At 40.4% G+C, this 26,287-nt stretch overlaps 1 protein-coding gene and 1 long non-coding RNA gene across 2 annotated transcripts in view; both read left to right on the top strand.

Annotated features, from left to right (window-relative positions):
* The first annotated feature begins 414 nt into the window (after positions 1-414).
* Positions 415-26,287, top strand: part of cnksr3 (cnksr family member 3) — a 77,530-nt gene continuing 51,657 nt past the window's right edge. Inside the window, exons 1-2 of the mRNA XM_053337458.1 lie at positions 415-587; positions 24,981-25,144. Of these exons, the coding sequence (XP_053193433.1) occupies positions 536-587; positions 24,981-25,144 (216 nt within the window). The 5' untranslated portion in view covers positions 415-535. The remainder of the gene's footprint in view (positions 588-24,980; positions 25,145-26,287) is intronic.
* On the top strand, positions 13,748-14,495 carry LOC128377624 (uncharacterized). Its single transcript, XR_008323337.1, has 3 exons — positions 13,748-13,779; positions 13,932-13,947; positions 14,288-14,495. It is a non-coding gene; the product is annotated as an uncharacterized LOC128377624 (long non-coding RNA).

The following is a 26,287-nucleotide window of genomic DNA, read 5'->3' as shown; positions in this document are numbered from 1 at the left end:
AAAGTTTGGCTTGGAGTCCATTTCTTCTTATGTATATAGAATTTTCCCAGCAACAAAATCAACTGTACAAGATAAACAAAATCTTTGTCTTTCTCTTCATTTTCAAAGCAGGACATCTCTATCTCTGAGAAGAAATGGCTAATCAGCTTTTTGGCAGTATAAAATTTTGTACATCCACCCAAAATATTTTACTGTATACAGAGATTTGTGACGATAAAACTATTCTATTCCAATCTACAACTGTACCTGAAGGCAGCATCGTCAGTTATTGGATGAGAGTAGAGAAAGGGGCGTGGTTATCACTCTGGTAACCGGACACCCTGCCGCACGCGCTTCTGCATCTCTTGCCTTTTAAACTTTCTGCACAAGCGAGATCAGTTAGTTCAGTTAGTCAGTGAGCGCGCGGCGGACCGTTGGCCCGTCCGGTGTCGGTGTGTGTTACCGGAGCTGTTAGGAGTTAACATGTCTGAATAACTGGTGTGTTTTCAGTGGTTTTTTGGATAAAAAGAGAGAAGCTACTTTATTAAAAACCGCCATGGAGGCTGTGACTAAGTGGAGACCGCAACAAGTGGTGGACTGGATGCGGGGTAAGGTCGCCCTCAAGTCGGTCACTCTGGGGGAGAAAGTAACGGTGGTTGGTGGTGTTTCTGGGGGGAAATAAAGGATAACTCAGCGATTTATCTGCTTATTTAAAGTGTGTTTTGCTGGACTGCAACCTTCCAATGTTGGTTTACAGAGAGTTTTAACTCATATTAATGCATTAAGTTAGTTTATATGGTGTCTTTTATAATAATAGACACCATATAAACTAACTTATGGCATTAAAGTGAGTTAAAACTCTCAATGGACCAACATTACTGAATAATAAAGCACTAAGTTATTTATTATTTAATGGAAGCAATGGATAATTTAGTGATTTATCTGCTGTAAGGGTTTAATTTAATGTGTGTTTTGTTCCACTGTAACTTCCCAATGTTGGTCCACTGAGAGTTTTAATTTTAAATTATTTTTTAATGCAGTAAGTTAGTTTATATGCTGTCTTTTATTTCGAAATAATGGCTAATTTAGTGCTTTATCATTCAGTAATGTTGGTCCACTGAGAATTTTAACCCATTTTAATGCAATAAGTTAGTTTTGAAGCTGTCTTTTTTTGGAAATAACGGATAAATTTGTGCTTTGTCTGCTGTTATAATTCATGTTTAAAGTGTGGGGAGGTTTGTACTGCTGCAGCCTCCCATCATTCAGTAATGTTGGTCCACTGAGAGTTTTAAATCATTTTTAATGCAATAAGCTAGTTAGTATGCTGTTTTGTGTGTGTGTGTGAATTTTGTAAAGCTGTAGAAGTTAGTCAATTAATTGATTAGTTGTAGGAATACACACTTCCGATCTGACCAATATTTGATATCAGTTACATTATCGTTTCGGTCTATAATTAATTGTCAGCTATTTTCATAATCAGTTCATCATTTTGAGTATTTTTGAATTTTTTAAAGAAAGGGGAAAAAAGTCAAAATCTCTGGTTTCAGTCTCTCAAATGTGAATATTGGCTGACTTTGCTTGTCTGACATTCGTGGACCAAACAACTAATCAATTCATTGAGACACTTATTGACAGATTAATCACTAATGACAATAATCATTATTTACAGCACTGGTTTTAGCATATTCATGGTATAAAATGATGATTTAATGGAGGTTAATGGTACTGACTTTTTCAGTTCTGTTACCGATATGTTACCTGGGCTAGTACCGATCCAACCGATATTTGATATCAGTATCGTTTTGGTCTAATTAATTGGTCACTATTTTCATAATCAGTTAATCATTTTGAGCATTTTTATTTTTAATTTTTTTTAAAGAAAATCTCAAATGCGAAGATTTTCTGACTTTTTGAGTCCTCTAAGCCTTTCTGAAATGTAAGGACCAAACAACTAATCAATTGAGACAGTAATTGATAGATTAAACAATAACAACAGTAATCTGTAGTTGAAGCTGTAGTTTTAATATATTCATGGTATAAAATGATGATTTAATGGAAGTTAATGGTCCTACTGTTGGCTTGGGTTTCTGCTTGTGGTTAATTGGAGTGTTTGTTAGTTGATTGTAATTGAAAGTAGATGCTTGCTGTCAATCAGTTTGTGAATGATACCAGATTGTAGCTTGTTGTTGGTGATGGGGCGACTCATTTTCTCTACATGTGGGTCACAGATTGTGGTTTTTATATCAGTAGCAGGGCTGGGTTTCCTTTGAAAGGGATTTGAGTATTGGTGCCGAGTCCAAAACAGTTCTTTGTACCTCACTTTGTCCACAAGACTTATTCTTCTGATACTTGGTGCATGTCATAAATGTAACATTTAGGCTAGTAGTGAAAAATATAGATGTCTGATATTCAGCTTTTGTCAGCTTACCATATTGTCTTTGCTTATATTTGGTTAGTGGAGGAAAGACTTTAAAATAAATAAAAAATTTAATATGCACTCAGCACATTTCTGCACAGATACTTGTTTTTTGGCAATAACGTCTAAATTAGCCTCAGTTTAACACGCTTGTGAGCCTAAAACAGGCATTAAACAGTAGTTGCCCAGTTGTAGTGTGTGTGTGTGTGTGTGTGTGTGTGTGTGTGTGTGTGTGTGTGTGTGTGTGTGTGTGTGTGTGTGTGTGTGTGTGTGTGTGTGTGTGTGTGTGTGTGTGTGTGTTGGCTGACTAACAGGCTTGCAGGTTGACAGACTGACTGATAACGAAAAGCCTCAATGCGTAACACTGTTGACTGTTAAACAGATGGTGGATATAAAACCTGGTATCTGAATGAGACTCACACACATACTGTTATTACAGTGTGTCATAAAGCAATAAACAGGCCTGACTAGTTAACCAGACCTTATAGTGACAGTCAGGTTTGATAAAGATCAGATTTTAATTATCGGCCGTTAGGGTAACAGTATGAGCCTCTATGTGATAATCAGACATTTATTTTAATGACTGAAAATAACCCTGTACCGAGTGAAACGATACCAGCATTTGATCCTTTTTGTACCCAGATGCTGAAAACAAAGACTATTTATATGTTTTTTTGCTTGTAGCCAATCATTTCCAAAGTGTTCTTTGATAAACAGGAGCAAGAGACTGTAACTTGTGCCCCTATTCTTCTACTACTTCCACATCTACTACTTGTTTTCCTATTGGTCATAAACCACGCTTAGCATATCCTCTACAGTCATGTTAGTAATGAGAGACGTAACGCTTTGTCACACTTTTGAGGAACTGTTCGAAGCGTTGATGTACTAGTTTGGTGATCAGCGTCAGATCCGTCACAGCAGACAGCAGCTTTTGGTCCGTGTGAAACCACGATAGCTCAAGTCTGCTCCACATATTTCACTTTTAGTTTCGTCTGCATCATGTTCCCTCCACTCACCTAGCTAGCAGGCAGAGGTGGCAAAAGTACTCCCACCGTATCTGTACTTAAGTAGAAGTACAGATATGTGTGTAAAACAAGACTCTGGTAAAAGTAGAAGTACTGATTCAACTTCTTTACTCAAGTAAAAGTAAGAAAGTACAGGCTCTGAAATGCACTTAAGTACAAAAGTAAAAAGTAAAAATGATTTTTTACTTCTTTTGATAACTCGGCATCTTTTGTTAACAACCTGCACAGACAAAAAATCACTGGACACAGTCTAGGTTTGATGCAAGGCAAATTTCAGACAGAATATAAATAGATATATAATATAAATATTAGCACTGTCAGCGTTAATCACGATGTGATTACCGCGTTAATTTTTTAAAATCGCGTTAATCACTCCTCACTGACTCACTCACTGTCACAGACTGCTGTTATAATGGACCTCTGTAAACTGTGTACAGCATGTGTTCATATGGTAGTACTAGTCTTACTGCTGCTGTCATATTCCTGCAAGGTCTGCACACATACAGCACACCAAACACTTATTTCTACGTCCTCTCTTCTTTTTATAATGTCATCGTGGTTGAAACAAGTAACGAGCCTGTTTTTAACAATGTAAGGAGTAGAAATTACAGGTAGTTAGGGTCAAATTTAGGGAGTAAAAGTAAATAGTCTCATACTCAAGTACAGTTCAGATACCTGGAAAAGAAAAAAGGATTAAATACATAAAATACTTTCTACATATATATCTTTTAAAAAAATATCGGTACATATGATAGGCCAATATCTCTTTCTCTTTTGGGCTCTACTTCATACTACACTACACAGCTCAACTCTTGATTAAAGTTTTTCAATTTAAAACAAACAAACAACGACCACATGACAAAGGTTTGGGTTTTAATGACTCATCCCTAATGAAGATGTGATTGGTATCGTTATCCTGATGTGAGATGTTAGTCTAATCCTCCAGCCTTGATCATCCATAAAGAGTCGCTGTGATGATGAACGCTGTAAATCTTGACTTTGTTCTCGGTGACGGTCGGCGTGCGTCTCCAGTTTTATTTACTGCTGTGAGAAAGCGAGCGTCTATTCATCCTCCGACAGAGACACACACACATATCATTTAATTCAGAGCTGCTGCTGCTCAATAAAGGAGCCAGACAACAGCAGCAGCTCTTCATACAAGTCTAACACCCCCCCTTAAACCGCCTAAACCCCCCCCTCCTGCTGTGTGGAGGGGTCAAAGGTCACTGTGACCATTGACTGCGGTCTCCATGAAAGGAGAAACACTCAGAGGGTCGATCACTTGACCCAGAGTTTAGTTATGACTCAATTAAAGCTAGAAAATGGAGAGTCGGAGAGTTGGAGAGTTCATCAATGGACTGGAATATTTTGAGTTCTCTTTAAATACGGTTGGCTGACGTCACCTTGGTCTCTGGGACCTATAAAGGACATATTTCACTATTTTCTGACAAACAACTGGATTAATCAATAAAACAGTTGATGATAAAACTAATCATTTATCATTAGTTGGTTTTGGAAACTAAATTTATCATTAAACCACATCCTGATTGATCTGAAGAGCTGAAACTTCATCCAAGCTGAGAAAGGAAAGATCAGCATTCCCATCAGTCCTGGAAAAACTCTGGAAATCATAGAAGTTGGAGAAAGACAGTCGGGATATTCAGAGAACTAGAAGTTAATTTCTCAGCTTGTTAGACTCAAAAAAACAGGTTTGAGTAATAAAGGAGGAGAAAAGACGTCATTCATCACAGCTGCTGTCACTAATTCATCTCCACAGTTAAACTGACAGGAAACCTTCTTCTCTGTTTGAGTCAGCGGGACGTTTTCTAACAGTTTATATTCAGGCTGCTGGTTCAGTTTAAACAGCTATAAATAATCAGATTCAGCCGGTTTTAAAAAGGTCATAAATCATATCAATCATCTTTACTGTGAATTAAAGGCAGATATTATTTTATATATGAAGTCAGTTATGAGTCAGTTCCTCCTGTTCATACTGACCGTTCATACAGTGACACACAGTCCTCCATTTGTGTGAAAAACATGTTTAGAAGTTCATCTAAAGCTTCAGCAGTCAAGAAGAAAGAAAGAAAAAGAGGAAGAAAGAAAGACAGAAAAAGAGGAAGAAATAACAAGAAGGAGGAAGAAGAGGACAAAAAGAACATTAAGAAGAAGGAGGAGGAAGATGAGGAAGGTAAGAAAGAGGAAGAAAGTGAGGATTGAAAGAAAGAGCACGAAGAAGAAGGAGGAGGAAGATGAGGAAGGAAAGAAAGAGGAAGAAAGTGAGGAATGAAAGAAAGAGGAAGAAAGAGCACGAAGAAGAAGGAGGAGGAAGATGAAGAAAGAAAGGAGGAAGATGAAGAAAGAGACTGTAAATGTGTCAGATATCACTTGGTATGATTAACTCAGACTGCTGAAGCTCAATAGAAGATGATCAGAGACTTTTAAATGACTGTGTGGAAACACTGTGGATTTAGTCCTCCATCACTTTACATTGAAAGCTCATTTAAAGGAGATCTTTTAATAGTCAGTATGAACAAGAGGAATGATTACAGAGAGGAAAACCTCTTTACTGTTTATATGGACACCTGACTGCTGATTTAAGACACTTTACTGAAATATACCTTGTCTATAATCAGCTATGATAATCAACATTCTGCCGACTCTCGATTGTTTTAAACTCTCAAACGCTGAATTATGACACAGAGTCGATTTGAGCTGAGACAAATGATCTATCACAGCAGCTTTTCGTCTCGGTGACTGAACCCAGAGGAGGTTTTTCATCATTCCTGCAGCAAACTGATCACACACACACACACACACACACACACACACACACACAGCTCAGGGATTTGAGCTCGGCGTGTTCGGACAGATCTGCATACTTCTTCTCCGCTGCCCGTCTGGCAGGTGTAAATGACGACATGCTGGCAGAGAGTTTAGGAGACTGTCACAATAAATAAAATACCAGGTGACACATCCAGTTTCTCTCAATGAAAGGGTGACGAGCTGGAAAAAAGAACAACAGCTGAGCACATTGTCTTTGGTTTTTGAGTCTTAATTGGATGTTTGATGACATCATGGCGAGCTTAAGGAAATAGTAGCGAACTAAACTAAACTAATCAACTAAAAATCAGCAGTTAAATCAATACTGAAGACCAGAGCTGCAGCGATTAATCAATTAGTTGCCAAATATTAAAATAATACAGTATGCAAATATCAACAAACATGTCAAATAGAATATAGTGTCAATATAATAAAAGTATTTCTATATTTAAATCTCAACAATGGCCTTTCTGTTTCTACTGTAGTTAGCCATTTCATAAATAAACAGGAAGCAAAAGTTTTATTTCAGCTTTCTAAGAATCAGGAACTGCATCCGTCCTCATGCACCTGTCCCTGTCGTCATTTGTGGGTTTTTTTGGTTGCCGTTGGCGACATAAACAAACAAAAAGACAACAGTGTTCCTCCTCCTCCACCTGTCTTTAGTCATCATTATCATCAGCAGTTGGATTGAATCCAGATCAATACCTGATCTCCTGTGAGACCTGATAGCAGAGAGACTCTTCACCTGATAAGAAGGATCTGAGTCACGTGACCGAAGGCCGAAGGGCTGCTTGTTTATTCAGCGGGAGGAGAAACTCTCAACTGTCATTATATGCATTATACAGCAGGTACAGGTTAACTTGTGTCAGTTATAAAAGAGCTATAATACACTACATTACACCGAAGATCAGTGTTATAGTTCATCCCAAAGGTGTTTAACCCTTACGTACTGCTCATATTCTGACTTATATAGTTAGTATTAGTCATTAATAAAGGTTTGATTAATCTTATGGAGAAAAAAAAGACATTTATACAGCAACATGTTTGAATGCTGATTCAGGTCAGGTCAAACAAAAAATATGAATCAATAAATTGGTCAAATGGACTTCTGGTGGTGAGATGTGTGGGTAAGACGGAAGATTTTGGAGCTCCCTGCCAGTTGTCCAATAATTCGACAAATAATAGTACCTTGGTTTTTCTACATATACATTGTTTCTTAATTAAGTACAGGCAATCGTTCTGGTGATATATTTTGTGCTGTAGAGTCCCTTTTTGACTATTGCTCTATGCCTAACAACCCTCAGGTGCTAACGTTAGCACCGACCAAGCTAACTCCACCACTTCGGACAATGCTGTTCTTAGTGCTATCGCTTCACTTCGCACTGATGTAACGTCTGAACTGGCAGCACTGAAAGAAGGCATCTGTGCTTCTGTGGATGCTAAAATAAATTGGTTAAATTGGACCCCGAACAGTATGTAAGGGTTAATGGATGTTGTGTGAAATATAATGGTACATGGTGTATCTTTGGCTCAACATCTCGAAGCATTATATGGCCAAGCTCAGACAAAAAAAATTCTCAGGAACAAAACTTTAAACAGGTGTTATTTGGACAAATTAGCGTCACATTGTGGATCTAAAGGGCTACTTTACTTTCTTCCTAAAAAGGTTAGAAATGTGGATAAAGTGGTTTATTTACAGAGTTAGAGCTAAAATGAAATCAGCTTCAGCCTGATGACTTCAGCTCCGGTAGGGACGAAATGCATTGTGGGTAATCGTGTAGTTTACTACAGTGTAAAGTAACGGTCTGCTTACTATCTGGTCCTTTAGTGTGTAGGATGGAAGTATGTAGTACAGATGTATGTAGTGTGCGGTTTCGAACACAGCCTCCAGCCTCCAGGAACAGCGCCAATTTAACATAGTGGCCAAACTGTGTAATTACAACATCACGTGAAGCTCTCGGCTTTAAAAGACTTAAACTCATAGACTTTTATTGTGAAAGAGACGTCTATAAATCAGCTGATACTACTTTAAGTAGTTTGATCCTTTTAGTCCGATCACATTTAAAAGTCTAAAAGAGCCAGAAGTGTTTTCGGAGGGTTAAACAGGAAGTTGAGAGTGCGCTGCTCTTTAAGCCACAATGATGCAGAAATTCAGCAGAAGAGGAACAAGATATTTTTTGGTTTCATGCATCACTCAGCAGCTTTCTTAGGAATGAACGGGAAACTGCCTCTGACGTTGTATCAAGTTCCCTTTTTTATACATGCAGGAAAGTGTGTTGGTGTGTTTGAAGAGCTGCTTTTATTCAATTAAATCCAGTTTGACATCATCACACAGAGCTAAGCAACGTAGTGGTGTCATCAAGGTAGTACAGTATAAATAAAACAAGTCTTTTAATAATAACAGTATGTTTTAGAGCAGAGGTGTCAAACTCATTTTCATTCAAGGGCCACATACAGACCAATTTGATCTGATGTGGGCCGGATCATTAAAAAGATGGAGGGAAGGAAGGAAGAAAGGAAGGAAATAAGAAGGGAAGGAAGGAAAGAGAGGCAAAAGGAAGGAGGAAAGAAAGGTAGGAAGGACAGAAGGAAGAAAGGGAGGAAGGACAGATGGAAGGAAGAAAGAAAGAAAGGATAAAAGGAAGTAGGAAGGACAGAAGGAAGAAAGGGAGGAAGGACAGATGGAAGGAAGGAAGGAAGAAAAAGGATAAAAGGAAGGAAGGAAGAAAGAAAGAAAGGATAAAAGGAAGTAGGAAGGACAGATGGAAGGAAGGACAGAAGGAAGAAAGGGAGGAAGGACAGATGGAAGGAAGAAAGGGAGGAAGGACAGATGGAAGGAAGGAAGGAACAAAGAAAGGATAAAAGGAAGTAGGAAGGACAGAAGGAAGGAAGGAAGGAAGGAAAAGAACACAGGAAGGAAAGTGGGCCGGATTGCACCCCTTGGCGGGCCGGTTCTGGCCCACGGGCCGCATGTTTGACACCCCTGTTTTAGAGACTGTCCATTCATTGTGTATTAACAGTCCTGTGACTTATGGACAGGAAGTGGGTTTTTTTTTTCTCTTTCAGTTCCTTGCAGTTTCTCGCCCACCTGACATTTTATCTCTTCAGTGAAACTTGATGTCATTGGGTTAGCGTTAGCGTTGGCGTGCGTGTGGTGATTCAGAGGAAACGGCCACATTATCTACACCGAGCTGCGTTTCCTGCTTCTCTTAAAATCTGTTAGATGACGTTTAGGACTCAGAGTGTCGTCTATAAAAAGTCTAAATGCCAGACACAACAATCTGAAACCTAAATAGCTTTTATAGGTTAGAAAACAATGAAGAAAAAAACCCCCAAATTTATTGAATTTCACTGCAACTGGAGAGCTAATTAGTCGAATGACAAGTTTAAACAGCAGCAACTATTTGAATAATCAGATTTTACTTTATTTAAAGATAAAAAAACGACAAATATTTGTTTGTTTCAGCTTCTTAAACGTAATGATTTGAAGCTTTTTGTGTTATAAATGATGACAAACTGAATATTTTAGGGGTGTTTTTGAACTTTTGAAGACGACACCAAGAGCTCTGGCGATTTACTGAGAGTGGATTAGTTGAATTACAAGTTTAAACAGCAGCAACTATTTCAATTAATCAGATTTTATAATATTTTAGGAGGAAAGAAGAAAAATGTTTGTTGGGTTTCAGCTTCTCAAATGTAAGAGTTTGAACCTTTCTGTATCATAAATGATCGATGACCAAGAGCTCTAAGAAACTAGGAACATTTTTTTACTATTTTTTGACATTTTAAAGACAAAACAAGTAATCAATTAAACAAGAAAATACATAATTGGTTAATGTTGTCTATTAAAACTGAGTGAAAAGCATGAATACAGTCCTCACACTGCAGCTCCCAATGCAGGTAGAACCATCAGTAGTGAGCATTCTATTAGAACCCACCTGCATTGGGAGTGAGAGCTGTTATTAGTCGTTAGTGTTGATGATGTCATTCATGTGATACGTCTTTATTAAAGCAGATTGTGAGATTTGTTCAACCTGCGTCAGAACTTAAAGCTGAGTCTCATTTCAGCTCAACACACACTCATTTCTAATGTCCGGGGGGGGGGGGGGGGGGGCGTCGGTGTCACCCTGCTGCTACTGAGAAGTTTAGGGGAAATTTAAGAGGAAGTTGCTGCGTGAGGCGACAACTGCTGCTGCTGCTGGTTAGAGTGGGCTGGTGTGTTTCTGCACACACACTGACAGATACACACACACACACTGACATACACACACACACACACTAACAGATACACATACACACTGACAGATACACATACACACACACACACACACTAACAGACGTACATACACATACACACTAACAGACATACACATACACACACATACACACACAGATAGCCACACACACTAACAGACACACATACACACACACTGAGCACATTGACACATATACATACACACACACATAGACATACACACACACACAGACACTGAACATACTGACACACATACAGACACACACACACAGACACATACACACACACTGAGCATATTGACACGCATACACACACACATACACACACAGACACTGAACATACTGACACACACACATAGACACACACACTAACAGACACATACACAGAGACATACACACACACTGAGCACATTGACACACATACAGACACACACACATACACTGGACACAGACAAACTGAACACACACACACACAGAGACATACTGAACACAGACTCACACACACACTGACATACATACAGATATAGACACACACACACTAACAGACACCCATACACACACACTGAACATATTGACACACATACACACACACACTGACACACACACACATACAGACACACACATACAGACATACACTGACACGCTTAACACACACACACACACACACACACACACACACAGACACACACACACTAAGCTATGCCCGTTGTTTGTTTTGACGAAGACAGCCGAGAAGCAGAATCAGCTTCAACGCTCAAGGAAATCCTTTTTCCTCTTTCAATGGTATTTGTTCAACAGAGACTCTGCACACACACACACCCTCCCCCTCCCCCCCCTCCCTCCTCTGCCTTGTACTAGTGAGAGTGTGTGCGTGTGTGTGTGTGTGTGTGTGTGTGTGTGTGTGTGTGTGTGTGTGTTACAGTGTGAGGTTTGACAGAGGCTCAGTTGAAGCTGTGAATAGCCTCACCAGCTCTTTCTGCCACTCTTCCTCTTTCTGCTCTCCACCCTCGTCCTGTTGTGTGATGGAGGCGGGGTAAATAAATATTCCTTTTGTGTTCCCCCCCCTCCACCCCACTTACCCCCCCCCCCCCCCCCCCCTCCCCCCCTCCCTTCAGCCAGGTCCAAACTCCATTTTCGTGCTTCAACAACACAAAAACGTGGCTTTTTTTTCTTCTCTCTTCCTTCTCTGTCGTATAACGAGCGCGGCGGGGCGACGTCGAGTTCAGCCGGGTCACTTCCACAATGCAGAGAAAAATGTTATCGAGCGGTTTCATCTTGTCTGGAGTCTTTATTCTTTTAAAGTAAACAGGAAAAAAAACATGATGTGATGTTTTTTTTTTCACTGGTTTCACTGAAGATAAACGAGCTTCCTCAAATTGAGTTGAAAAGTTTTGAAGCAGCTGCAGGAAATCCTTTTTTTTTCTTTTTTTTTTTTTGGGCTAAAACATTTTTAGCATTAAACCGTTTTTGCAATTTAGAAAAAGGCTAACTATAATTAAATTTAAAAATATATATTGTCCATCTAAAATAACTAACTAGACAAACATATAAAAACATTTAATATATAAAATAAGAGTAAAACTATTATATCACACCGTTACAAGGGTTCCCATTAGTCCTGGAAAAACCTGGAAAATGATCGACCAATTTTCATGCCATGGAAAACACTAATTTCTGAACAGACTGCACATCTTTTAAATCAGACTTCTGGGTTTGGGAGAGGAACAAACATAGAAGCAATATGGGAATATGTGCAAAATGCAAAGTACAACTGTAGAAAATAATAAGTTGTCTGTTATACTGTAGCAGCTGGAAAAGACCTGGAAAAGACCTGGGAAATGATTTATAGAAAAGAGCGGGAACCCTGCATTATGTGGTCATTTTTGCATTAATTTTGCAAAATATATATTGTCTTTGTTCATGACAGCAGCTTTGACAAGAAGGAAAAGCTGGACAAATTGTACAAAGAGTAAAATAAAATACACAGTTCATAGAAATACTTTAAAAGAAGAAGATGCTACTGTGCTCTCTATCAGCTGGGCAGAATAACAGATTAAAAAGTTGCCCTTCTGGTAGACAGCTATAAATAAAAATACAATTTAAAGTGCACAGGGATTTTTAAAAAAGTGCGACAGACATTACAAACTAAATAGAACTGTTAAAAAGTCGAACTGACATGGGGATAAAAGACCTTCGAAAGCGCTCTGTTTCTGTTTCAGCCTGTTGCTGCGGGAGCTTTTCAGGCCGCTCACCGTCCCATGCAGAGGGTGAGAGGGGTTGCCCGTTATGGCAGTGGTCAGTTTGTTTGTAGTAAACACATTGCATACATAAAATAAGTGTAAAACTATTATTATTATTATATATAGTCATTTATTTTCCAGATTTTCACATTAATATTTAATATGTAATTGAATATAAAGTGACTTTCTAGAGGTTGGATTCCTGCTCTCTGTAACATGGCTTTAACGTCTATTTGTTTTTATCTCTTTTTTTTTTTTCTATGACAAATGATTAACTGGACTGTTTATGACCAGCTGGAGTTTCACCTGCAGCTCTTTTTTTACCGACTTCCTCACGTGTTTAGACGAGGAGGAGGAGGAGGAGGAGGAGGAGGAGCTGGGTGGAGTTAACCCACTTTATCATCAGCGACTGTAAATACTTGAGAGCCTTCAAGTTGCTGTCAGGAATTCAGGAGACTGTAATCATGTCAACAAACTCTGAGACGCTGAGAGAGTAAGTTTAGTTTTAGTGGTGTTTGAGTAAATAAAGACTTTAAAACTGGTAGTGAGGTTTTAAATAAAGTCTGAACAGAGTTTTACATACATTTATTTAACCGTGGAGATCCACCCCGATAAAACTGTCCTAACAAAAAATTGAATTTCTATTTCTGGAGGTGATTTACTCCCAAAAAGAGGCTGTTACCCCACAGTCACGTAACGCCATCTTGAGAGGGATAGTTGCGATATCTAAACCTAAAAAACCTAAAAAAACCCTGTATATACCAATATCCTATAACCTATATCATTGCCGAAAGCACCAACCATACACGAGAGTTCATGGTGCATTCAGGTGCACCTCGTAAATAGTATTGTCACAATAACTGCTTTTACTGGACGATATATTGTCTCAGAAATAACCGTGATAAATGATATTATTGTCACTTAAAAGACCATTTTATACCACTGATATAATAGGTAGGTAGGTAGGTAGGTAGGTAGGTGGGTAGGTAGGTAGGTAGGTAGGTGGGTAGGTAGGTAGGTAGGTAGGTAGATAGGTAGGGAGGTAGGTAGGTAGGTAGGTAGGTCGACAGACAGATGGGTGGGTAGGTAGGTAGACAGATGGGTAGGTAGGTAGGTAGGTAGACAGGTGGGTAGGTAGGTAGGTAGATGGGTAGGTAGGTAGATGGGTAGATAGATGGGTGGGTAGGTAGGTAGATAGGGAGGGAGGTAGGTAGACAGATAGGTGGGTAGGTAGACAGGTAGGTAGGTAGGTAGGTAGGTAGATGGGTGGGTAGGTAGGTAGGTAGGTAGATGGGTGGGTAGGTAGGTAGGTAGGTAGGTAGATGGGTGGGTGGGTGGGTGGGTAGGTAGGTAGGTAGGTAGGTAGACAGATGGGTAGGTAGGTAGGTAGGAAGGTAGGGAGGTAGGGAGGAAGGTAGGTAGATAGGGAGGGAGGGAGGGAGGTAGGTAGGTAGGTAGGGAGGAAGGTAGGTAGGGAGGTAGGTAGGTAGGCAGATAGATAGATGGGTAGGTAGGTAGGGAGGTAGATGGGTAGGTAGGTAGATAGGTAGTCACTTTATTGATCCCAATGGGAAATGTGGGTTCCCAGCAGCTCAATAAAAGCCATAAAGCAACGAACAACAAACAGAGAATTAAAAGGCAATAAAAAGAGAGAGAAGGGAAGTGACTACATCCGGAGATGACAAATAAAAAGTACACTGGAGAAGCAGGGAGAGTAACAGTGAAAAAAGAAGAAGTGGAAAAGTAGGAACGGCCGGAAAAACTGCAATCATGTAAAAAAACATCTGCTATGTCAAATAAAAATAAAAAAACTTACTGAATACTGAAAATTACATAAGCTAATCAATTAATTCAGCATGACTCAGCACTTTTTAACACTATCTTTAACCAGACTACCATGGAGGAACACATCACTGCTGTTTGTCACATTTTATATTTATTAAAGATTCGATCTGTCTCGATAACTACTTCTGTTGGACGATATATTGTCTCAGAAATAATCTCGATAAATGATATTATTGTCACTTTATACCACTGATATAGTAGATAGGTAGGTAGGTAGGTGGGTAGGTAGGTAGATAGGGAGGTAGGTAGGTAGGTAGGTAGATAGGGAGGTAGATAGGGAGGGAGGGAGGTAGATTGGTAGGTAGGTAGATAGGGAGGTAGATAGGGAGGTAGGTTGGTAGGGAGGTAGATAGATTGGTAGGTAGGTAGATTGGTAGGTAGGTAGATAGGTAGGTAGATTGGTAGGTAGGTAGATTGGTAGGTAGGTAGATAGGTAGGTAGATTGGTAGGTAGGTAGATTGGTAGGTAGGTAGATAGGGAGGTAGGTTGGTAGGGAGGTAGATAGATTGGTAGGTAGATAGATAGGGAGGGAGGTAGGTAGAGAGGGAGGGAGGTAGGTGGGTAGGTAGGTAGGGAGGGAGGGAGGGAGGGAGGGAGGTAGGAAGGTAGATGGGTAGGTAGGTAGGTAGGTAAGTAGGTAGGTAGGTAAGTAGGTAGATAGGGAGGGAGGTAGGTAGATAGGGAGGGAGGGAGGGAGGTAGGTAGGTAGGTAGGTAGGTAGATAGGGAGGTAGGTAGGTGGGTAGGTAGGGAGGTAGGTAGGTAGATAGGGAGGGAGGTAGGTAGATAGGGAGGGAGGGAGGTAGGTAGGTAGGTAGGTAGGTAGATAGATAGGGAGGGAGGTAGGTAGAGAGGGAGGGAGGGAGGTAGGTGGGTAGGTAGGTAGGTAGGTAGGGAGGGAGGGAGGGAGGGAGGGAGGGAGGTAGGAAGGTAGATGGGTAGGTAGGTAGGTAGGTAAGTAGGTAGGTAGGTAAGTAGGTAGATAGGGAGGGAGGTAGGTAGATAGGGAGGGAGGGAGGGAGGGAGGTAGGTAGGTAGGGAGGGAGGGAGGTAGGTAGGTAGATGGGTAGGTAGGGAGGGAGGGAGGGAGGTAGGGAGTTAGGTAGGTAGGTAGGTAGGTAGATTGGTAGGGAGGTAGGTAGGTAGGAAGGTAGGGAGGTAGACAGGAAGGAAGGTAGGTAGATAGGGAGGTAGGTAGGTAGGTAGTTAGGTAGATAGGGAGGTAGGTAGGGAGGTAGGGAGGTAAGTAGATAGTTAGGTAGGTAGGTAGATAGGGAGGTAGGTAGGTAGGTAGGGAGGGAGGTAGGTAGATAAACAATATACAAAAAGGTTGTTTTTAAATTGAAGAAGGTCTATTTATTTTCTTTTACGACAGCATTTTTTTATAATGAGATGCTAAAATCCTAACAATATTTCTACATATAATCTAATTCTGTTGGAAGATTAACAAATTATATAAAAAAAATAAACTCCTGGTAAAGTAAAAATTAAATTCCATTAAGACTTTCTAACTTTGTGGATGATAAAGTGTTTTAGAGTGATAGTTTTGGGGCGTCCTAGGTTTAAAAATAAGCGTTGTGGTCTCGTGAAGCAGTGACAGTTTGATGGGTTTGAGGTGAGCTGGTGGTTTTGTCGCTGCAATGTAAAACTTTCCCATCCTGAGAGTTTCCCAGCAGCAGCAGGACGATGACTGACAGGAGGGCAAAGCGAGGCCCCTCGACTCGAACTGACGGGAAGACAAGACTGAGACGAGACCTCGAGACCTCAGACAAAGAAATGAAGTATGGAGAGGAAACCTGGGCCTCCTCCGTCTCTACCAGCTTCATTTCAAGTCTAGTGTCGTTAAAAAGAGACATTTATCTCGAGTCTAAAGTGATCTGGGTTATTTGAAGATAGGATCAATTTTTTGAAGCCTTACAGGAAATCAGCGTCCGAGAGCGTCCGTCCGTGCACTTTGATCAGCCTCCAGCGAGCTTTTTCATGTCGGGTCAGATTTATTCTGTCAACAAACACGCCGGTTTCAAAGTGCCTCACAGAGCAAAGAGTCCAGATCCAGATTAAAACTAGAGCGGCGGCCGCGTGTTTTTTCCCATGCGGACCGCGCTGTGACCTCAGAGCTGATTAGATTAAGATTTGTAAATCACAAAAGGTGAAGAAAGGCTCAAATACTTCTCTACTTAGTACTTCTTAGTGCCTTCACACTGAGAGGTATGGAGAAATACATTGTGTGCACTGTGTGTCCATAGTTGAGTGTGTAACTAGGACACTTCTCACCCTTAATGGTCGCCATCTTGGCTCCGTAGCAGAAAGGGACAGACCGCTATTCAAACAGGAAATTGCTGAGGACGTTGTAACTATGGTGAACATCTCCACATTAAATATTTTTACACTAAGCACCGCTATACTGTTGTCACATATAGGCATGGGCCGGTATGAGATTCTGGTGGTATGATAACCATAAGCAAAAATATCATGGTTTCATGGTATGGCGATTACAGTTCTAAAATGTTCCTAAAAGGAAGAAAAGTAAAGACAGACATGTTAATTTAACCTGAATCTGTAATGACGGAGTGAGGGGTCGTGATACTCTACGCTGCAGCTGCACCACCTGAGGGATTTCTGACCAGCACTTCCTGTCTCTGACCAGACTAAAAACAGCTCATACCTTATATTAGGAGCGGTATGATGGAAAATTTGGCAGTTTCGGTTATTGTGGCTTTTTGATATCGCGGTATACCTTGAACACGGTTATCATCCCATGCCTAGTCACATATAAGCCACCAGTAGGAGGTTTATTGGGTTAATTTAACAGTCTATAATGATTTGGAGCCGGGAACGATAACACTAATTAAGGCAATAAATCAACACGATAATTATATTGCGATATGAGAGCAGGTATCGTTTTAGATGTTGGATGTCCTGATAAGTGTTGTCTCTTCCTGGTTTTAAAAGCTGCATTATAGTAAAGTGATGGCATAAAATTCTCTTTGTGTAAATATTTTGTGAAAGCACCAACAAACATTCCTACGATATTATTGGAACTTCGATATCGAGGTCTCTGCTCTCTCTGCTCTCTCTCTGCTCTCTCTGCTCTCTCTCTCTCTGCCTCTGCTCGCTGTTGCTTAAATTGACTACGTTTAACTTAAATAAAGCCGTTAAACTTGATTGTTAGTGTCAGATCCATACTTTAAACCAGTCTACATGCGGATGTTTTGTGCCTTCATTTATTTATTTTTCAACTTCTTTTTTATTGAGTTTTTAGTATAATCTGCATTAGAAAATAAGTGTACTTGTTACATATACATTAGGCATATGAAGTAACATGAAGTATGAAACCAAAATATAACAGAACAGAAGAGAGAAGGAGAAAGCCAGTGAAAGGATATCGCCTATAAAAACAACAAAAATAAATAAATAAATAAAATGAAGAAAACAAAGCAAGAAACTAACAAACAACCACATATTTTCTGCCTTTATAGCGAGTGACCTGAAACTATCGATCATCCCTGCTTACTTGGATATTTCTTGTGTTTTAAAGAGAATAAAATCAGACGTAGCGGCTCAGCAGAAGCTCAGATTTGTCCATTAAGGTGTCTCTAGTACTCCCTGCAGTGAGGCTTGGCCCCGCTCATGCTTTCATTAGCAGGTGATTTGGCTGCCGTGTGACATTTAGCCGACCCGGCTGTGCTACTAAGAGATTATCGGCCTCCTCGGGTGTCGGTAATGTGATCCAGGCTGTCACCAACACATTCCTGTCAACCACAAACACTCGCCGAAGCTCCGACGGACTCTGACAAACAACAGAGAGAGGAGTTATGTTTAAAATATGTTGGTCATTTTAACATCAAACCTTCTATGGTGGAGATTGGAGGGAGGGTGTGTGTGTGTGTGTTGGAGGCCAGGGGAGAGGCAGGGAGTGTGAATGTGTGAATATGTCTTCGGGGATGTTGGGGAATACCGTGGAAGTTTGTTTCCTGGGCGTTCATCCAGGATCAGACAGGAGCGGAGTGTGTTTTCTGGCTTTTATCACAAGTTCAAGCAGCTCAAATATAAACTAGTGAAGAGGAAGGTCCTTTAGAGTTTAGAGGCAGAGCTCTACTTTCACTTTCTGGTCTGAAACATGCTGCCTTCTTTCGTCTTTAGTGACAGTAAGCTAAACAGAGCTGCAACGGTCAGTTAATTGATTATTTTTTAACTATTAATTTAATTTTCAACTATTTTGATAATCAATCATTTGGCGTCATTCTGATCAGAGCTTCTCAAATATGAATATTTTACATTTTTCACCATCGTCTTACAATTTATCAAGAATTGATTGACAAATTGATTAACCCTCCTGTTGTCCTCAGATCAAGGAAGGCAGGAAGGAAGGAAAGGAGTAAGGAAGGAGGTAGGAAGGAAGGGAGGAAATGAGTAAGGAAGGAGGGAGGAAAAAAGGAAGGAAGGAATGAGGGAATGAGGAAGGAAAGGAGTAAGGAGGGAGGGAGGGAGGAAAAAATGAATGAAGGAAGGAAAGAAAGAAGTAAGGAGGAAGGGAGGGAGGAAAAGGGGAAGGAAGGAAGGAAGGAAAGGAGTAAGGAAGGATGGAGGAAAAAAGGAAGGAAGGAATGAGGAAGTAAGGGAGTAAGGAGGGAGGGAGGACGTAAGGAGAGAAGGAAGGAAAGAAAGAAATAATTAAGGAGGGAGGAAGGAAGGAAGGAAAGGAGTAAGGAGGGAGGAGGGAGGGAGGAAGGAAGGAAAGGAATAAGGAGGGAGGAAGGAAGGAAAGGAGTAAGGAGGGAGGGATGGAGGAAAAGAGTAAGGAAGTAAGTAGAGAAAGAAAGAAAGAAAGAAAGAAGTAAGGAGGGAGGGAGGAAAAGAGGAATGAAGTGAGGAAAGAAGTATGGAAGGAAAGAAGGAACAGTCAAAAGAGATGGGGTCAATTTGACCCGGGAGGACGACAGGAAGGTTAATCATGAAAATAATTAACAGATTAATCCATAATTCCACAAAATAATCTTGCATTGCAGCCCAAAAGTTAAATATCTGTGAGTCGGTTTATTGCTTCAGCTCCACTAAAAGCTGAAACACTACAAAGGTGTTAGCCGGTGTAAACTCAGAGGTGTCACATCGTCAGTTCGTGGAGGAATTTCTCCTCCCTGCCGACCATCTGTCGTCCAAACAGGAGTCGGCGCCTCCTCCCGCTCCTTTAATGACCACATGCAGGGGAAGCTGTTTTCTTCTCAGCCGTTCACGCCAGCTCAGGCATTCTGTCGGCCGGAGCTTCACAAACATCAACACACACACGACGTCACAACATCTGCCATTTGGTGGAACGCTGCTGACCAAAAGCAAACATGTCTTCAGTCTGAGATCAGCTGTTAGTGCTGCTCGGTACTGAATCAGCGTCCGATGATTCACTGCATGTGTTTCTATAGATACCGATGATGTAAGCTGGTTTTAGTGGAATTGTACCGAGTTTGTAGTCACTGTTTTAACCCTTAAACAGACCTTACTAGTTATGTCATTTGCACCTCAAGTAAGGAAGGAATGAAGGAAAGAAGGAAGGAAGGAAAGGACGGAAGAAGGAAGGAAAGGAGGAAGGAATGGAAGCAAGGGAGAAAGAAGGAAGGAAAGGAAGGAGGGAGGGAGGAAGGAAGGAAGGTAGGAAGGAAAGGAGGGAAGAAGGAAGGGAAGGAAGGAAGGGAGGAAGGAGGGAGGAAGGAAGGAAGGAAGGAAGGAAGGAAGGAAGGAAGGAAGGAAGGTAGGAAGGAAAGGAGGGAAGAAGGAAGGAAAGGAGGGAGGAAGGGAAGGAAGGGAGGAAGAAGGAAGGAAAGGAGGGAGGAAGGAAGGAAGGACAGATGAAGGAAGGAAGAAAGGACAGAAGGAGGGGACATTTACCCTAACAGCTGAACTTAGATCTGAGGAAGGAAGGAAGGAAGGACAGACAGATGAAGGATGGAAGGAAGGAAGGAAGGACAGATGAAGGAAGGAAGGAAGGAAGGAAGGACAGAGGAAGGACCCGGGAGGACCCGGGAGGACAACACAAAGGTTAAAGAGTCTGTATCTCCTGGTGCACGTTGCCTGTTTAAGGGTTATTGGGTAGCGGGGGGGGGGGGGTGCGAGACTCTATTTAGGTATGCATTTATATTGTAATTGTAATTGGTTGTATTTATTTATAACATGGACCCCCAGGAAGAGTAGCTGTTGCCTGGGTAACGGATAATGGGGATCCAAATAAACGAAACTAGATGAAGTGAAAGTGATCTGCACCATAATTTAACCTTTTATCAACTTTAAGCGTAAGACTCCACTATGGTGTCTGCTAATGATACTTGTCACTACGAGGCTTTCCACTGATCTGGTCGGCTATATCGGATCGGCCGGTATTTAGCTTTTTATGCAATTAAGTGAGATCGGCTGTAATGGCTTAATTCACCGATCCGATTGATGTCGTCATGTTGAAACTTTTTGCAGATGCTCCCGTTGCATAGATTGCAGATGGCTTGTGTTTTATCGGAGGGAGGAAGGAATACTTTAATTAATCTGCCACTTATTGTCTCTATTCATCGACTGATCATATGATCTATTAAAAAATGCTCATCACAACTTGTCGGATCTTAAGATGACGTCATTGAACGTCTCATTTTGTCCGACCGACAGTCAGACGGATGTCAAAGATCTGTATTGATCTGACAGTGAGGATCCTTTCATCTCGTCCCCCCCTGCCGCTGCTTCCTATAGAAGTCAGAGGTCAAAGTTCAGGGTTGGACACAGAGTGGCGCCGCTGGACGTGGCTGCCGTCTCACTCAAGATCACGAGGGGTCACGAGACTTAAAACGACAAATATCTGAACATCAACACTTTAAATATTTAGATTGGTTAGATTCGGATCCACTGATGGTTTCAATCAGCACTGAAATCTTTGTTTTATGGGCTGTTGGCTTTTACAATATTAGTTAAAATATGTTTTAATAATAAGTTGATTTTAATGAGGGTGAATAAATTGGAGCAGCAACAATCAGCCAACTAATTCATTGTTAGAATTAGTGGTGTCAGCTTCTCAGTGGTGAAGATCTGACTGCTTGTGTTTGTCATGTGAGAAAATAATCTGTTAGATTTGGGACTGCTGAATAAAACAAGACATATGACAGACTCTATAATCGGTTAATGAAGGAAATAATTTGAAGATCAGTCAACAATAAAACATGTATTATTTTATTTTAGGCCTGCAACTAACAATTGGTTTAATTATCAATTAATCGATTAGTTATTTGGTCTTTAAAATCTCAGAAAGTGATGAAAAATGTTTCAAAAGTCCAAGATGCAACTTCAAATGTTGAGTTTTGTCCCGACCAGCAGTCCACAACCCCAAAATATTCAGTTTACTGTCATAGAAGATGAAAAAGTGGGCGTGCAGGTGGTCAAGTGGTTAGAGCACATGCCATATATACGCAGCTGATCCCGGTTCGAATCCCAATCAGAAGTCCTTTGCTGCATGTCATCCCCCCCCCCCATGTTTCCTGTCAGTCTACTGCTTAATAAAGGCGTCTATGCCAACAAAATCTTTAAAAAAAAGAAAACAGAAGAAGAAATAGAAGATGAAAAAGTCCAGAAAATACTCACTTTAAAAAAAAAAAAGATTTATTATCACAATAGTTCATAATTAATTGAAGTAATTGGCTCCTGTTAAATTACTGAACTAATCATTGTAGCTCTAGAATAAATATTAAATGTGATCTGTGACCATCTAAACATTGGCTTGAACTTGAATTCATGATATTTTAATGCCAGTTTTTGACCCTTTAACAAGATCTCTTAAAGACAAGATAATTAAAATGTTGGAGTTGTCATTTTGCTGTAATATTGACCTGAAGCTTGTTTGTGGACACCAATCAGCTGATACAGATGAATGTTTGAACCTTTTTTGTGTGCTGGACACAGTAGGACGGCGTGTTGGCTGAGCTGAGGTGCGGTTGTGTGGTTGTGTATTTGTGTTGTTGTGTGCAGAGCTGCTGGCTATCACAGTGATGGATCAGCAGGAAGAGTCAATAAGTCCGTGTTGACTCAGCAGCCGTCTGTTTGCTGTCAGACTTGAATGGATCATAATAATAATAGAGCCGACTTTCACTGAAACTCCCACGCTGAGGACAACTCTCTGTGTCCTTTACTTTCTCTCTCATCTACTTCTCTTATCTACTGCTTTACTTATAATCCAGATAAGATAAAATAAAATAATCCTTTTATTATTCCCACGGTCGAGAAGAATCATAGACTGTATAAAAGAAATGGACGTAACATCTGTGACGTCACCCATTGGTTTGTGGACTGCTGCTCGGAAACCAATAGTTTCAAATCTGGGCAGCGCCATCTTGAAAATTTCAGGTGCATGCTGGGAAAAATAAAAACACTGATTCTACTTATATGGGCATGAGGCGGGGCCGTGGGCGGAGCGGGGAGGTTGCTATGGTTGCGAGGGCTGGATCTCGAGGACATTGGTCAATCAACCTGTCAATCATGACGTAGCCACGCCCTAATGCATACCCTGCTTTATCATCACATATAAAATCAGGGAGGCCAAAATGTCCCAAATGAACATCATACTGCATTGAAGAAGGCTTTAAACTAGCGATTGACACCATAAACACATTTTGAAAACGTTTACTGAGGTTAGAAATCAAGTGAGAAGTTGGTGAATTCTCCATTGACTTGTATAGAGACGGTCGCCCCCTGGTGGCCTTTTGATAGAATGCAGTTCTAAGTTACTTCCGCGTTGGCCTCATTTCAGAGGACCAGAACTCCCCGCCTGGGAAGAATGTATAAATAAATAATTATAATGGAAGTGCTGCTCTAATGGTGCCAATTGTGGTGATTGGTGGTGTAGTGTCAATAGCAGCATCTCTTTGTGGGTTTTTTGTGTTTACTGTGCTTATGGCCTCAAGAGAAGAAGCTGTGTCTGAGTGTAGAGCTGTGTGGAGCCGTTGATGATGATGTTTGTGGCTCTGCTGAGGTAGCATGAGGTGGCAGTGTCCTCCAGGGAGGGCAGCGGCCAGCCAGCGGACTCTTTCTGCAGATCTAATCACTCTTTGTGGAGCCTTTTGTCTGCAGTGGAGCATCGTGCATACCACACTGTACTGCATAGACTCTCTATGGTCGCCAGTATTTTCCTCTCTGTGTTGTTGATGAATTATAAATATACAATAAGCAGATATCAACAAACATGTCAAGTATAACTAAGTAGTAAAAGTTTTTTTAACAGATGTAATCACACAGAAACATGTTGTTTCTCTTAGTGTTTGACAATACTGAACATATTTTACAGCTGTTCACGACTTCCCCACTTAGTCATATAAAGGGCAGTTTCTGAGGGTCAGACAGATGGATAAACTCAATATATATTATTTATTATGTCAAAGAAAACCTCTTAAATCCTTTTATGTCTCACAGTATAACAGGAGGTCAGATTTTGTCTCTCTTTAGTGGGTCGTCCGTTCTGCCTGTGACGGCTTGTTTCTGTGTCCAGGCTGTGACCTTTCAGTCTGTGTCACCATATACTGGACTGGACTGTACTGAACTATACTATAGTGGACTGTACTATACTATACTGAACTATACTATAGTGTACGGTATTATACTATAGTGTACTGTACTGTACTATATTACACTGTACTGCACTGCACTGTACTATACTATACTATAGAAATACTACACTATACCGTACCATACTATACTATATTACATTATACTATACTATACTCTACTATACTTGTACCAGACCAAACTGTACTGTACTGTACCAAACTGTACTGTACTGTACCAAACTGTACTGTACTGTACCAAACTGTACTGTACTGTACCAAACTGTACTGTACTGTACTATACTGTACTGTACTATACTGTACTGTACTGTACCAAACTGTACTGTACTATACTGTACTGTACTGTACTATACTGTACTGTACCAAACTGTACTGTACTATACTGTACTGTACTGTACTATACTGTACTGTACCAAACTGTACTGTACTATACTGTACTGTACCAAACTATACTGTACTGTACCAAACTGTACTGTACTATACTGTACTGTACTGTACTATACTGTACTGTACCAAACTGTACTGTACTATACTGTACTGTACCAAACTGTACTGTACTGTACCAAACTGTACTGTACTGTACCAAACTGTACCAAACTGTACTGTACTGTACCAAACTGTACTGTACTATACTATACTAGACAAAACTATACTATAGTCTACTGCACTGTACTGTGCCAAACTATACTGTACTGTACGAAACCAAACCATACTATAATATACTATACTTCACCATACCAAACTACATGTACTGTACCATACAATACTGTACTGTACTATAATATACTCAGTGTGCCATCTCTGTCTCTGTCCCCCCTCAGGTCTGGACGACAGCGTCCAGCAGTACATCCCGTCCTTCCAGCAGCAGCAGGTGGACGGAGAGAAGCTGCTCAGGATTTCCCACCAGGAGCTGTTGTCTCTGGGCATGTCGAGGGTCGGACACCAGGAGCTGGTCCTGGAGGCCGTGGATCTGCTGTGCGCCCTGGTCAGTAAAAAAAAAAACCACTCTCTCACATCTACGTCACCTACCTACCTACCTACCTACCTTCAGTGTTTGAGTTAATGTGTCAACAGTTTCTTGCAGTGTTGGGGTTAATAATCAGTATTCGATGCATGCATACCTCAGATCTGTGGTTACAGATTGGTTTGTTTCTGTGGAAATGAAGACGATTAACATTCCTCTATGTAATTTGACAAATGATCTATAAACAGAAGCTCATGACTCATAACGCCTGCTGTAAAAAATGAAGCTCAGAAGAACTTAAAACATTAAAGGTGCTGTATCATTGTTTTATCTAAACTGAGTGACTCTTGAAAGCTGCTATAATCAGTATTTTTATATTAATGTAATGTAAAAGGCATCGCTTGTAGTGACTCTGCAGCTCTTTTCAACCCTTTAGTGTCTTTCAGCTCTTTTTTTTTGTTTTATTGAGCACAACTTCACTGTTTTGGTTTGATCTCACTGCTCTCATCAATCCTGTTTTCAGCAGCAGCAGGAAACTATAGCAGCAGTGATTAGTCAGCAATTATTTTGACAATGGAGTAATCAATTAAATACTACATATTTTTGCAAAAATGCCAAATGTCTTCTGGTTCCAGCTCCTCAAATGTGAGAATTTTATGGTTTTCTTCTTTTTTTTTTCTGCGGTGGAGACCAAATTAGAGCTAAAAGAGAGAAAATATTAGACCCATATTAATCAGTTGGACACTAACCTGACTCTGAATCAATATTAATGTTTCTTCATGTCTGCTGGCAAATATCTTCTGGTTCCACCTTTTCAAATGTGAGAATTTTATGGTTTTCTTCTTTTTATTTCTGCGCTGAAAGGTTAGATATATTAAAACTAAACCAAAAAAACATCTACCCAACACTAAGCAGAAGATTTAGCAACAAGCTGGTGAAGAAAGATATTTTCCTCAGGAATGGTGGAGACCAAATTAGAGCTAAAAGAGAGTAAATATTAGACTTGTATTCACTAGTTAGACACAAACGCGACTCTGAATCAGTGTTAATGTTGCTTCATGTCTGCTGGACGTTTTAGATCGTGCACATTCTTTGAAATATGTCAATGTGTGTCAAATATGAGTTCAAGCATGTTTAAGCATATTATCCTAATCCTGTGTTTTC

Source organism: Scomber japonicus, chromosome 17 (genome assembly GCF_027409825.1).
Source record: "Scomber japonicus isolate fScoJap1 chromosome 17, fScoJap1.pri, whole genome shotgun sequence".
In the NCBI taxonomy this organism is placed as follows: Eukaryota; Metazoa; Chordata; class Actinopteri; order Scombriformes; family Scombridae; genus Scomber; species Scomber japonicus.
Note: the sequence above shows the minus strand (reverse complement) of the source record. Positions and strands in the feature narration are given on the sequence as shown.